Here is a 12,860-nt window from a genome sequence, read left to right on the forward strand (position 1 = left end):
CCACTAGTGACATTGGATGTGTTGAAGAGATAGGTTCTACATTAGAGGAAGAAGAGGAGGACGATGATGAAGAGTTGGATGTAGTTGATGACACAGAATTTCCTTCAGAGATTCTTTTCCTTTTGCGCTTAGGAGCAGTGCTGTCTTTTTCTGCATAGGGAAATATAAGTAAGTACACCTATAAAAGATGAATGCTTAAAGTCTGGGTGAACCAAAATATTCATCCACTACCTTCTCCCTGCATATTTACTTTTTACACCAAGAATACAAACTAGCAATAGCTATCTTTATATTAACTTTAATGAAAGATAGCATTACTTGTGATCAGATATCAAGTAATACAGGGAGTGCAGAATTATTAGGCAAGTTGTATTTTTGAGGATTAATTTTATTATTGAACAACAACCATGTTCTCAATGAACCCAAAAAACTCATTAATATCAAAGCTGAATATTTTTGGAAGTAGTTTTTAGTTTGTTTTTAGTTTTAGCTATTTTAGGGGGATATCTGTGTGTGCAGGTGACTATTACTGTGCATAATTATTAGGCAACTTAACAAAAAAATATATATACCCATTTCAATTATTTATTTTTACCAGTGAAACCAATTTAACATCTCAACATTCACAAATATACATTTCTGACATTCAAAAACAAAACAAAAACAAATCAGTGACCAATATAGCCACCTTTCTTTGCAAGGACACTCAAAAGCCTGCCATCCATGGATTCTGTCAGTGTTTTGATCTGTTCACCATCAACATTGCGTGCAGCAGCAACCACAGACTCACAGACACTGTTCAGAGAGGTGTACTGTTTTCCCTCCTTGTAAATCTCACATTGGATGATGGACCACAGGTTCTCAATGGGGTTCAGATCAGGTGAACAAGGAGGCCATGTCATTAGTTTTTCTTCTTTTATACCCTTTCTTGCCAGCCACGCTGTGGAGTACTTGGACGCGTGTGATGGAGCATTGTCCTGCATGAAAATCATGTTTTTCTTGAAGGATGCAGACTTCTTCCTGTACCACTGCTTGAAGAAGGTGTCTTCCAGAAACTGGCAGTAGGACTGGGAGTTGAGCTTGACTCCATCCTCAACCCGAAAAGGCCCCACAAGCTCATCTTTGATGATACCAGCCCAAACAGGGTACTCCACCTCCACCTTGCTGGCGTCTGAGTTGGACTGGAGCTCTCTGCCCTTTACCAATCCAGCCACGGGCCCATCCATCTGGCCCATCAAGACTCACTCTCATTTCAGCAGTCCATAAAACCTTAGAAAAATCAGTCTTGAGATATTTCTTGGCACAGTCTTGACGTTTCAGCTTGTGTGTCTTGTTCAGTGGTGGTCGTCTTTCAGCCTTTCTTACCTTGGCCATGTCTCTGAGTATTGCACACCTTGTGCTTTTGGGCACTCCAGTGATGTTGCAGCTCTGAAATATGGCCAAACTGGTGGCAAGTGGCATCTTGGCAGCTGCACGCTTGACTTTTCTCAGTTCATGGGCAGTTATTTTGCGCCTTGGTTTTTCCACACGCTTCTTGCGACCCTGTTGACTATTTTGAATGAAACGCTTGATTGTTCGATGATCACGCTTCAGAAGCTTTGCAATTTTAAGAGTGCTGCATCCCTCTGCAAGATATCTCACTATTTTTGACTTTTCTGAGCCTGTCAAGTCCTTCTTTTGACTCATTTTGCCAAAGGAAAGGAAGTTGACTAATAATTATGCACACCTGATATAGGGTGTTGATGTCATTAGACCACACACCTTCTCATTACAGAGATGCACATCACCTAATATGCTTAATTGGTAGTAGGCTTTCGAGCCTATACAGCTTGGAGTAAGACAACATGCATAAAGATGATGATGTGGTCAAAATACTCATTTGCCTAATAATTCTGCACTCCCTGTAGTGTATTACATTGTATTAGTGGAGCGTGAAACCTTTAAAGAAAATGTAATCTGCAGAGCTTACAAACTGTTTCCATGCAGACAGGTATCAAGCAACAGTCCACTGTTTATCCTGTGCTGGAATAGCTGGGTAGTTATATTTAAATAAATTGGGGGCTTCATATAAGACAGGGGTCCCCAAACATTCTAAACAAAGGGCCGGTTTATTGTCCTTCAGACTCTTGGAGGGCCGGACTTTGGCCAGCTGGCATCAGTGGGAGTAAACATCTGGTTTTAGGGGAGGAATATTGCCCCATTGCTGGTATCATAGGGAGGAATAGTGCCCCATTAGTGGTGTTAGTGGGAGAAATGGTGCTCCATTGTCGGTGTCAGATGGCAGAATAGTGTCTCGTATCATTGGGAGGGATAGTGCTCCAAGGGCTGGATAAAGGCAAGCAAAGGGCCACATCCGGCCCTCAGGCCACAGTTTGGAGACCACTGATATAAGAGATCACTAATAGCAAGGATGGGGGGGAGAATGCTAGCACAGGAGAGTTTTGAACATTTGTGCTATTGTGTTTTACAGATGATAAGAGAATGTACGCTAGTAGAAAATCATCCTAAAACAGAACAACATTTTTTTTAAATAAATGCTAGCAAGTAGGTTTTTTTTGGTAGAAGAGACTTCATATGTCTCTTTTGACAAAAAATGTCTACCACAATTTTCCAGAAATGCTTTTTTTTGGGTCTGTGTACACTGCCAGTGGTGCATGCTCAGCCTACACTCTAGATTAGCCTTTTTCAAACAGGGTACCTTCTGGGTTCTTCAGTGGTGCCTTGGCAAATGCCTAAAAATTGGCACAAATTGCCCACAATCCAGCAAGTGGAACAAGCCTGGCTTTTTGTTACACACAGCCGCAGGTTTTTATTGTGCAATATTCAAATCTTTGGCACTGTGCAGGCCAGCCACTGGCATCCTAACAACCACTAATGTCATTGATTAAGGAGGACATCCGCCACCGGCACAGCATCCTTGTTTGCCACTCTCCTTCCCCTTTCTGTCAGCACCATGGTCGCATTAGCAGAGAGGGAGTGAAACTGAAGTAGGAGAGAAAAGCTAGAATACTAGTCAGTACCAGTTTGTGAAAGTAGAGGAATAAATCACCTCTAATCTTGGGTGGCCCACATATGTGGATGCTGATGAGATTAGTAAAAATATTAGTCTAGTAGTTTAATTTTGGAGTGGGGTGCCTTAAGATTGTGCATAAATGTAAAGGGTGCCTTAGTTGAAAAAGGGTAGAGAAATGCTGCATTTGTAGGATTCAGAGAATAAAGCCATGTGCAGGGAACAAATAACTCTCATGTGTAAATGCAGGAAGCTACATTATTACTGGTTACCCTATAGTTGAAGAAATAGGATACATATCCACTAAAGGAGCCCAAGAAGCTTGTAGCGGTTGTATATGGTGAAACAGCACTAGAGGCAGGAAACCAGGAGGTTTTGTCTGGTATAATGTGCAAGAATGCTGTACATACAGGCCCGGATTTACTCCCTTTGCCTCCCCAAGGCCAGGTCATTCAATGCCACCCCCGCCTGCGCAGTACAGGGGGGACATTTTCCGCCGGGGGACTTTTTCGTCAGGACACTGAGAAGCGGGGGGGGGGGGGGTGTTGCTGCCAAAAATGATATTGAGCATTGGGGGGTGCTGCTGCCGACATTGAGAACCGGGAGGGAGGTTGCTGCTGCCAACAACTATCTCACCTCCTCTTCCCTCTGTTTTTTCTCCTCCCACTATCCGCATGACAAGGGGTAACTCCCGATATGAAAGTAAAAGTGTCCTCTCCTCTCAGCTGCAGTGCCGCCCCTGCACCCACTGCCGCCCCGAGGCCTGGCCTTGTTTGCCTTGTCTGGAATCCGGCCCTGTGTACATACAGATATTGCAAGTGCTTCTGCAGACACCCAAGAAAAGTTCTACTTGAAGGGAACCTGTATTTTTCCTGCACATGGCAAAGAAACAAGTTGACTTATTTGATTCCCTCTCCAGCACGTATACTGGTTCCCTTGCCACTCCATTAAGTCACCAGGAGTTAAGAGTGGAAGCCCTATGTAAGCTCCAATTTGTAAATCTGAGTTTAGAAACGCTTGAGGACTCTTTTTCTCAACCCCATTTGACAGCACCAATCACTGTACCCTAATAATATGAGGAAAGGGGGTGGCCTGTGCTCTCCAATAACCAGAAGTTGGGGAAGGAAAGGATTAAGATAATGTGAGGTTACATGATCCTTTTGCTTTTTGAATCTAGATAAGAGTAATTATATGCCTCTATTAAAAGATTTGGCCTACCTGCGTCAAGTATATCAAGTAAAAACATGATTTAATATGTATTAAAAATATATAAATATCAACAGAATAGATTAAGCACATTACAAATGTCACTCACGTATTTGTGGTGCTGGGTCAATACAGAGTTCTGAAAATGGCCTGTTAAAAAATAAGAATAGGTTTGATTTAACTGCAATGAACTTCTGAAATATGTAGTGGACAAGGACAACAAAATATTTTCAGCAAAAAAATAGTTCATAGTAATTAGATGATGGTTAATATGTCAGTTTGATGACAACACTGTACTTGGTACAAACAAATTAAATGAAGAGGTAGCTTGTGTCTGCATTTCCTCCAAGAAAGCTAGAACATAAAGGACCTTCTCTCTCAGCTGGATATTTAAGTTTTCATTATACATTATGTAAAATTCTCTGGTGGAGCACAACATCATCATTTGGGTCATACTAGCAACTGTGGTGGGAATAGCTCAGTAGTGGAGCTCCAGAGGGATCTACAGAAAAAAGCCAGCATAGACACCACAGCACAAAACTGCACATAGAATTTTTGTATTACCTGTACTCCTTTTCTTGCAGTATACAGTGCCTTAAAAAAGTATCCATACCCCTTGAAATTTTCCGCATTTTGCCTTGTTATATCCAAAATCATAAATGTATTTTATATGCTAGACCAACACAAAGTGGCACATAATTGTGAAGTGGATGGAAAATGATAAATGTTTTTCAAACATTTTTACAAATAAATCTGTGAAAAGTATGGCATGCATTTGTATTCAGCCCCCCTGAGTCAATACTTTGTAGAACCACCTTTCACTGCAATTATAGCTGCAAGTGTTTTTGGGGATGTCTCTACCAGCTTTGCACATCCAGAGAGTGACATTTTTGCTCATTCTTCTTTGCAAAATAGTTCAAGCTCTGTCAGATAGGATGGAGATGCTGCCACCACCATGTTTCACAGTGGGGATGGTGTGTTCAGGGTGATGTGCAGTGTTAGTTTTCTGCCACACAGCATTTTGCTTTTAGGCCAAAAAAATCAATTTTGGTCTCATATGACCAGAGCACCATCTTCCATATGTTTGCTGTGTCCCTTACATCAGTTTCATCAACCCTGTCCTCAGGGCCCACTAACAGGCCAGATTGTATGTATTACCTTGGGGAGATACAGACTAGAATACTGCAATCACTGAGCAGCAAATTATATCACCTGTGATGTATTTAAGTTATCTTGCAAACCTGGCCTGTTAGTGGGCCCTAATGACAAGGTTGATGACCACTGCCCCACATGGCTTCTTGCAAAATGTAAACAGGAATTCTTATGGCTTTCTTTCAACAATGGCTTACTCTTGCAACTCCTCCATGAAGGTCAGATTTGTGGGGTGCACAACTTATAGTTGCCCTGTGGACAGATTCTCCCACCTGAGCTGTGGATCTCTGCAGCTCCTCCAGAGTTATCATTGGCCTTATGGCTGCTTCTCTGATTAATGCTCTCCTTGCCCGACCTGTCAGTTTAGGTGGACGGCCATGTCTTGGTAGTTTTGCAGTTGTGCCATACTCCTTCCATTTTCAGATGATGGATTGAACAGTGCTCCGTGAGATGCAGCTTGAGATATTTTTTTATAACTTACCCCTGCTTTAAACTTCACAACTTTATCCCTGACCTGTCTGGTGTGTTCATTGGCCTTTGAGATGCTGTTTGTTCACTAAGCCTCTCTTACAAACCTCTGAGGGCTGCACAGAACAGCTGTATTTATACTGAGAATAAATTACACACAGGTGGACTCTATATACTAATTAGGTGACTTCTGAAGGCAATTGTTTTTTTTAGTTAGGGGTAGCCGAGTAAAGGGGGCTGAATAAAAATGCACGCTACACTTTTCACATATTTATTTGTAAAAAAAGTTGAAAACCATTTATCATTTTCCTTCCACTTCACAATTATGTGCCACTTTGTTTGGGTCCAACATATAAAATCCCAATAAAAATACATTTCCGTTTTTGGTTGTAACATGATAAAATGTGGAAATTTTCAAGGGGTATGAATACTTTTTCAAGGCACTGTATTACAGGACACATTATTCTGGAACCCTGGGTTATGATGCTGCCTTCAGGTGAATGGACACTGACAAACAAAGCTGTAAGGACAGCCTAGTATAACCTATCAATCCCATCAAGTCTCGGTTTTGTAGCAAGAATTATAGGAGTGGATCATAAGAAACAGTAAGGAGGGGCCCGTGTCCTGAAAATGGTTTTACAGGTAAGACAAAAATGTTGTTTTAATTGTAGATTTTGGGAAACGGGAGAAGTATTCTGCAACCTTGCAACATCCAAAGGCAGTCCAGCTGAAGAGTGGGCAATAAAGAATTGAAAAAAAAAGAAGAGTGGGCAACATAAAAAACAGGCTCATGAAAATCAACAAGGACTGGAGCTGGCATCCACTGGGATCGTTAAAAACTTAGCAAACATGTGAACAGAAAATCAGGGTGGCATCCTTGCAAATCTGATTAGCTGAAACCTATTATTGAAAATTAGGCACATTAATGTGTGCTTTGATTGGAAAAGGGGAAACCTTACTCTTGAGGTCATAAGTCTGAATAATGAGTAGACAAATCCACTTAGCCCCCCCTGCAGGGACTTTCAGCAATGATAAACAGTAGGTTTAACTACTATAAAGGGGCTGTAGCTTAGAGATAACTCTAACAGCATGCATCCTTTTCAAACAATGGAGGCAAATCTCCTTGGGATGTTTAGGCACAGGACGTATAGATGACAAGACAATTTCCTAAATAAGGTGGAAGGAAGAGACCACCCTGGATACAAAAAAGGTTTAAAAAAAGGTTGTCCTTGTGCAACATAAGAAAAAGTTCTTTACAGGTCAAGGCCAGCCAACTCTCAAACCTGCAACAAGAAAGGCAACATTGAGAGTGATGCCGCGTACACACGATCATTTTTCGGCATGAAAAAAAAACAAAGTTTTTCGACATGTAAAAAAAACAATGTTTTTCCAACTTCATCATTAAAAAGACGTTGCCCACACACCATCGTTTTTTAAAAATGCTCTAGCAAAGAGCGGTGACAAACAACGCGTACAACGGCACTATAAAGGGGAATTTCCATTCGGATGACGCCTCCCTTGGGGCTGCTTTAGCTGATTCCTTGTTAGTAAAAGACGATTCACGCTTTTCTGTCTGTTACAGCGTGATGAATGTGCTTACTCCATTATGAACGGTTTTACTAGAACGAGCGCTCCCGTCTCATAACTTGCTTCTGAGCATGCGCAGGTTTTTAACGTCGTTTTAGCCCACACACGATAATTTTTTACAACCCGAAAAATGACATTGTTTAAAACATCGTTAAAAAATGCAGAATGCTCAAAAAAAAATTGGGTGTTTTTCAGAAGCCAAAAAATTATGTGAAGCCCACACACGATCATTTTAAATGACATTTTTTTAAAACAATGTTTTTTTCATGCCGAAAAATGATCGTGTGTACGCGGCATAAGGATGGCCATAATTTTCTTTCCTGCAAATACAGTCGATGTGGATGGGATTACGTTCATCTGGCGGGGGGTATACGAAGGGAGCCATCCCAGCTGGAAAAACACAGTGGCCATAATAGGAGCGAGCAATAATGGCATGTAAAGTCTGACAGACTGGTTGCCTGTCCATACATGGTTCGAATCTTGGCCAGTTCCTGCTGATCTTGCTGAAATTTGAACGGCCTATGGCCGGCTTAAAGATAAACTAAGAAATATCCCAAATAAACTCAAAAAGAGGTCTCCAAAGGACTGACAGGACTAGAGTCAGATTCCAAGGGGACACTGGGGGGATTTATAAAAAGAAAACTGTGCGAAACACCTCATATGAAGGCCTTTACTAAAAATTGAGGGGCAGAAGTCTCTAAAAAATAACCCTTGATGTTACTCAAGACCCATTGCTGATCCACAGCAGACTGGAGAAAAGACAGGATTTTTTCTACAAAGTACTTCCTCGGAGGGAATTCCCTTGCCATGCTAACGGCTTGAAGTTAATATAAGCTTGAAGAGCGTACAGATGACCGAATCTGATAGGCCCAATGGAAGTCTGATAGGAGTTTGACTATATCAGGCCTACTGGGCCTGCTTAGTGCAATGAAGAACACCACAATGCCTTAAATCTCAATCCTGAAGAGTAAGGGGGTATGAATTTAGAGAGGGAAGGAAGGGCATGGATCATCTTTTTGGTGGAGTTGACATTCTCTTGCTAATATTTTAGGAACACAAGCTCCTTAGACTATTAGCTAGATTCAGAGAGAGTGAACTCTGAATCTACGCCGTTGTAAATTTAAGCGTATTCTGGAAACCAGATACGCTTAAATTAGGCTAAGATACGAGCAACGTAAGTCTCCTATGCCGTCGTATCTTAGGGTGCATATTTACGCTGGCCACTAGGTGGCGCTTCCGTTGTTTTCCGCATCGAATATGCAAATGAGCAAGATGCGCCGATTCAAGAATGTACGTGCGCCCGTCGCAATTAGTTACGCCGTTTACTTTAGAGATACGCCGGCATAAAGATAAAGCTGTTCCCTAGGTGGCGCAGCCCATGCAAGGTATGGACGTCGGAACAAGCCTATCTTTTTACGTCGTTTGCGTAAGTCGTACGCGAATAGGGCTGTGCGTAAGTTACGTTCACGTCGTAGGCAGTGTTCGATGTATCTTAGTCATTCTATCCGACGCATGCGCACTGGGATACGTCCACGGACGGCGCATGCGCCGTTCATTGATAACGTCATTTACGTGGGGTCATGCTTAATTTCCCTAAAACACGCCCACCTCTTCCTCATTTGAATTAGGCGCGCTTACGCCGGCACATTTACGCTACGCCGCCGTAACTTAGGACGCAAGTGCTTTGTGAATACAGCACTTGCCTCTCTAACTTGCGGCGGCGTAGCGTAAATACCACACGCTACGCCCGCACAAAGTTACACTGCCCTACCTGAATCTGGCCATATGTCTTTTAAATTAGATTGGTTCAGTTTGCCCCTAATGGGTACCTTTTATTTTGTTTGTGTTAAAACATCAACACATTGTGGAAACATAGGTTAGTCCACCGCGCAAAGGACAGAAGACTAAATATTGGCTCAGACACAACATTAAATGTTTCCTTATTGCATAACACATCAGATTTATTCATTATTGTGTACAGGATACTTACTGTAACTGGTTTATTATCACCATATGAATATTCTCTCGCGCCGTTAAAATTTTTTCCAACCGATGTATGTCATACGTATTTGGATTCCTGAATGGGATGTCATTTGGCAGTCCAGTGACCTCTATAGAGTCAGGGTTATCCCTGATTAATTTGTAGGGCACAAGTACTGGGCGACCCAATCCCAGAGCCTCACCTGCACCAAAAGCACATTATAAGTTTGTCAGGATTATTAATACACAAGACTACACCGCTAATTTGTTAACAACATTTTTAAAGCCATGACAATTGGTATTGCAAAGAGAAAAAAAAAAGGAAAAAAGTATCACAATCCAGTGTAGGAATACAGCTATGGGGAACCTTAAAGGATCACTAAAGGATTTTTTTTTTTTAGCTAAATAGCTTCCTTTACCTTAGTGCAGTCCTCCTTCACTTACCTCATCCTTCCATTTTGCTTTTAAATGTCCTTATTTCTTCTGAGAAATCCTCACTTCCTGTTCTGCTGTCTGTAACTCCACACCGTAAATGCGAGGCTTTCTCCCTGGTGTGGAGTGTCGTGCTCGCCCCCTCCCTTGGACTACAGGAGACTCAGGACGCTCTCTACATTGCAGATAGAGAAAGAAGCTGTGTGTTTGTGGGCGTCCTGACACTCCTGTAGTCCAAAGGAGGGGGTGAGCACGACACTCCACACCAGGGAGAAAGCCTTGCATTACTGTGTGCCGTTACAGACAGAAGAACAGGAAGTGAGGATTTCTCAGAAGAAATAAGGACATGTAAAAGAAAAATTGAAGGATGAGGTAAGTGAAGGAGGACTGCACTAAGGTAAAGGAAGCTATTTAGGGAAAAAAATTGTACCTTTACAACCCCTTTAAGTAACATTTAATGTTATTTTGTTTTTGAGAAATGCTGTGTTTATAAGGAAATGAATATATTTCACTAATAGCATGACAGAATAAATACATTATTAAAGATATTTTTTGAAGAAGGTTTTTTTTTGTGTTCATGCGAATCTAACAGTAATTTGAAATACTTGGTGCCATGAAGGTAATTATTCTCTTAAAAATGTGTTGTACAGGGTGTTCGATTTGTATAATGAGTTACATGGTTCACACTAACCATATTTTTCATTGAATAGTTCCTTAACTTGCTCACGAAGGATAACTTTTTCTCCTAATTTATTTGCATCTTCATCATCTGCGAAAAAAAATATATAAATATGTATGAAAGTGCAGTTTTTACCATATATTCTATATCTTTTTCCATTTCCAATGAAATATTTATTGAAGATCAAGGAAGAGTAAGAAGCACCAAATGGCATTTTATGTTAATTTACTGTATATAGTATGCAAAATATAGTAGGATAATCGGTAAAAATCATAAAGCTAACACACGGACAAAGATCCTTATTTCCCAAAAAAAGTGAATGATATTTTTAGACCCCCATTGAGATTTAAAAGTTACAGACACATTGCTGAAAATACATATCCTTATCTTTGTGTAAAGCTTTGTAAATTGCGCCTAATGCACAAAAAACAAAGCACCATGTAGTAAGATGAGATTTTCGATGTGTCACATGCACATTCATTTGCATTCTCGTATATTACAAATAGAAAAAAAAACATGCAAGGCCCCTTTCACACTGCTGGAGTCTGCAAGCGGATCTGCCCACCCAGCAGGGGATCTTTCCGCTGAGCAGTCAGATGACAGGTCCATGTTTGCTCCACTGATGCACTGTTACAGGGACAAAGCCTGCTGTCCTCTATGGGCTGTTGGATTGAAATGGACCGCCTGTCTGTTTCCATCTGACTGTCGTCCAACCCATTCCGCCAGACATATAGGGAACGGACCACCATCCATCTGTTTTTAGTGTACAGGATCAGATAGGTTGTTGGCAGGTGTCAGCAGACACATGTCCATTGGCATCCACCAATCGATAGAGATGAATTGATGGTCGGATTGGGTCCGCCTGAAAAACTGACAGATGGACCCGATTGGACTGTCCGTGTGAAAGGGGCCTTATCCAACTAGAGTTTCTGGACAGTATGGGCTAGATTCAGTAAGAAGTTACGTTGGCGTATCTATTGATACACCGTGTAACTTCTAGGATGCGCCGGTGTATCTTTTTTCTGTATTCAGAAAGCAAGATACGCCGGAATTTTGCTAAGATACGACCAACGTAAGTCTCTTACGCCGTCGTATCTTAGGGTGCATATTTACGCTGGCCGCTAGGTGGCGCTTCCGTTGATTTCGGCGTAGAATATGCAAATGAGCTAGATACGCCGATTCAGAAACGTACGTGCGCCTGGCGGATTTTTTTACGTCGTTTACGTAAGGCTTTTTCCGGCGTAAGGTTACCCCTGCTATATGAGGAGTATCCAATGTTAAGTATGGACGTCGGGACAGCGTCGAATCTTGCGTCGTTTACGTAAGTCGTTCGCGAATAGGGCTTTGCATAAATTATGTTCACGTCGAAAGCATTGACTATTTGCGACGTGATTAGGAGCATGCGCACTGGGATACGTTCACGGACGGCGCATGCGCCGTTCGTTAGAGACGTCATTTACGTGGGGGTCATGTTTTATTTACATAAAACACGCCCACCTCTTCACAATTTGAATTTGGCGCGCTTACACCGGCAGATTTGCGCTACGCCGCCGTAACTTAGGGCGCAGGTTCTTTGTGAATCCAGCCCCAGCCTCACTAAGTTACGGCGGCATAGCGTATCTGAGATACGCTACGCCCGCACAAAGTTACGGTGGGCTATCTGAATCTAGCCCTCTGTTTATAACCAATTATAAAATAGAACAGAAACAAATATCTTACCAGGTCTTGGGATTAATCCCTGAAATGGTCTGAAATAGAAGCAAAACAAAAAATGTTACAACATTATCTATTTTCTAGTGGATTCGTTCATATATTTTTTGTAAGCAGACATAGAGCTACTACTGATAATTGTAGATCACTGCATGTACCTTGCCACTGTGAATTTGATTTTCTCTGCTACAGCTAAAATCCGTTCTAGATTCTGTGATCCAAAAGTGCAGGGTTTTCGGAATGGGATCCCTGGAGGCAGGCCTTCTATTATGACAGAGCCAGGATTGCTCTTGATGCGCTTATAGGGTACTTGTACTGGGTATTTAATCCCAAGAGCTTCACCTGCCAATAAAACACACACACAGTCACTGATGTTTCTGGTGTACAAACTTTTCGACTCGTGTCCTCACAGTAATCTATGAATATGAATGCACAAAAATATTTTCCATTAAACAACAAAACAGATATTTTCTATAGCTGTTCCCAAATGTTAGACAAGTGGTACAACACAGCATTATGGAAAAACATGGATTATTCAATATACAACAGTGTAAATCATTTCATTTTAAAATATGATCTAGAAGAGGATCTGATGTAAAGCCAAAGACAGAAACAGTTCTCATGAGAACTTATATG

At 41.5% G+C, this 12,860-nt stretch overlaps 1 protein-coding gene across 4 annotated transcripts in view; it reads right to left on the reverse strand.

The window, feature by feature from the left end:
* The window catches only part of GTF2IRD1 (GTF2I repeat domain containing 1), a 132,719-nt gene that overhangs the window by 4,117 nt on the left and 115,742 nt on the right, over window positions 1-12,860 (reverse strand). For all 4 annotated transcript variants that reach the window (XM_040336699.1, XM_040336698.1, XM_040336697.1 and 1 more), the window contains exons 21-26: window positions 12,383-12,566; window positions 12,234-12,262; window positions 10,527-10,604; window positions 9,414-9,606; window positions 4,326-4,366; window positions 2-150 (exon numbers count right to left, since the gene is read on the reverse strand). In XM_040336699.1, coding sequence (XP_040192633.1) covers window positions 2-150; window positions 4,326-4,366; window positions 9,414-9,606; window positions 10,527-10,604; window positions 12,234-12,262; window positions 12,383-12,566 — 674 coding nt within the window. The remainder of the gene's footprint in view (window position 1; window positions 151-4,325; window positions 4,367-9,413; window positions 9,607-10,526; window positions 10,605-12,233; window positions 12,263-12,382; window positions 12,567-12,860) is intronic.

The sequence above is a fragment of the Rana temporaria genome, chromosome 2 (genome assembly GCF_905171775.1).
Source record: "Rana temporaria chromosome 2, aRanTem1.1, whole genome shotgun sequence".
NCBI classification, from domain to species: Eukaryota; Metazoa; Chordata; class Amphibia; order Anura; family Ranidae; genus Rana; species Rana temporaria.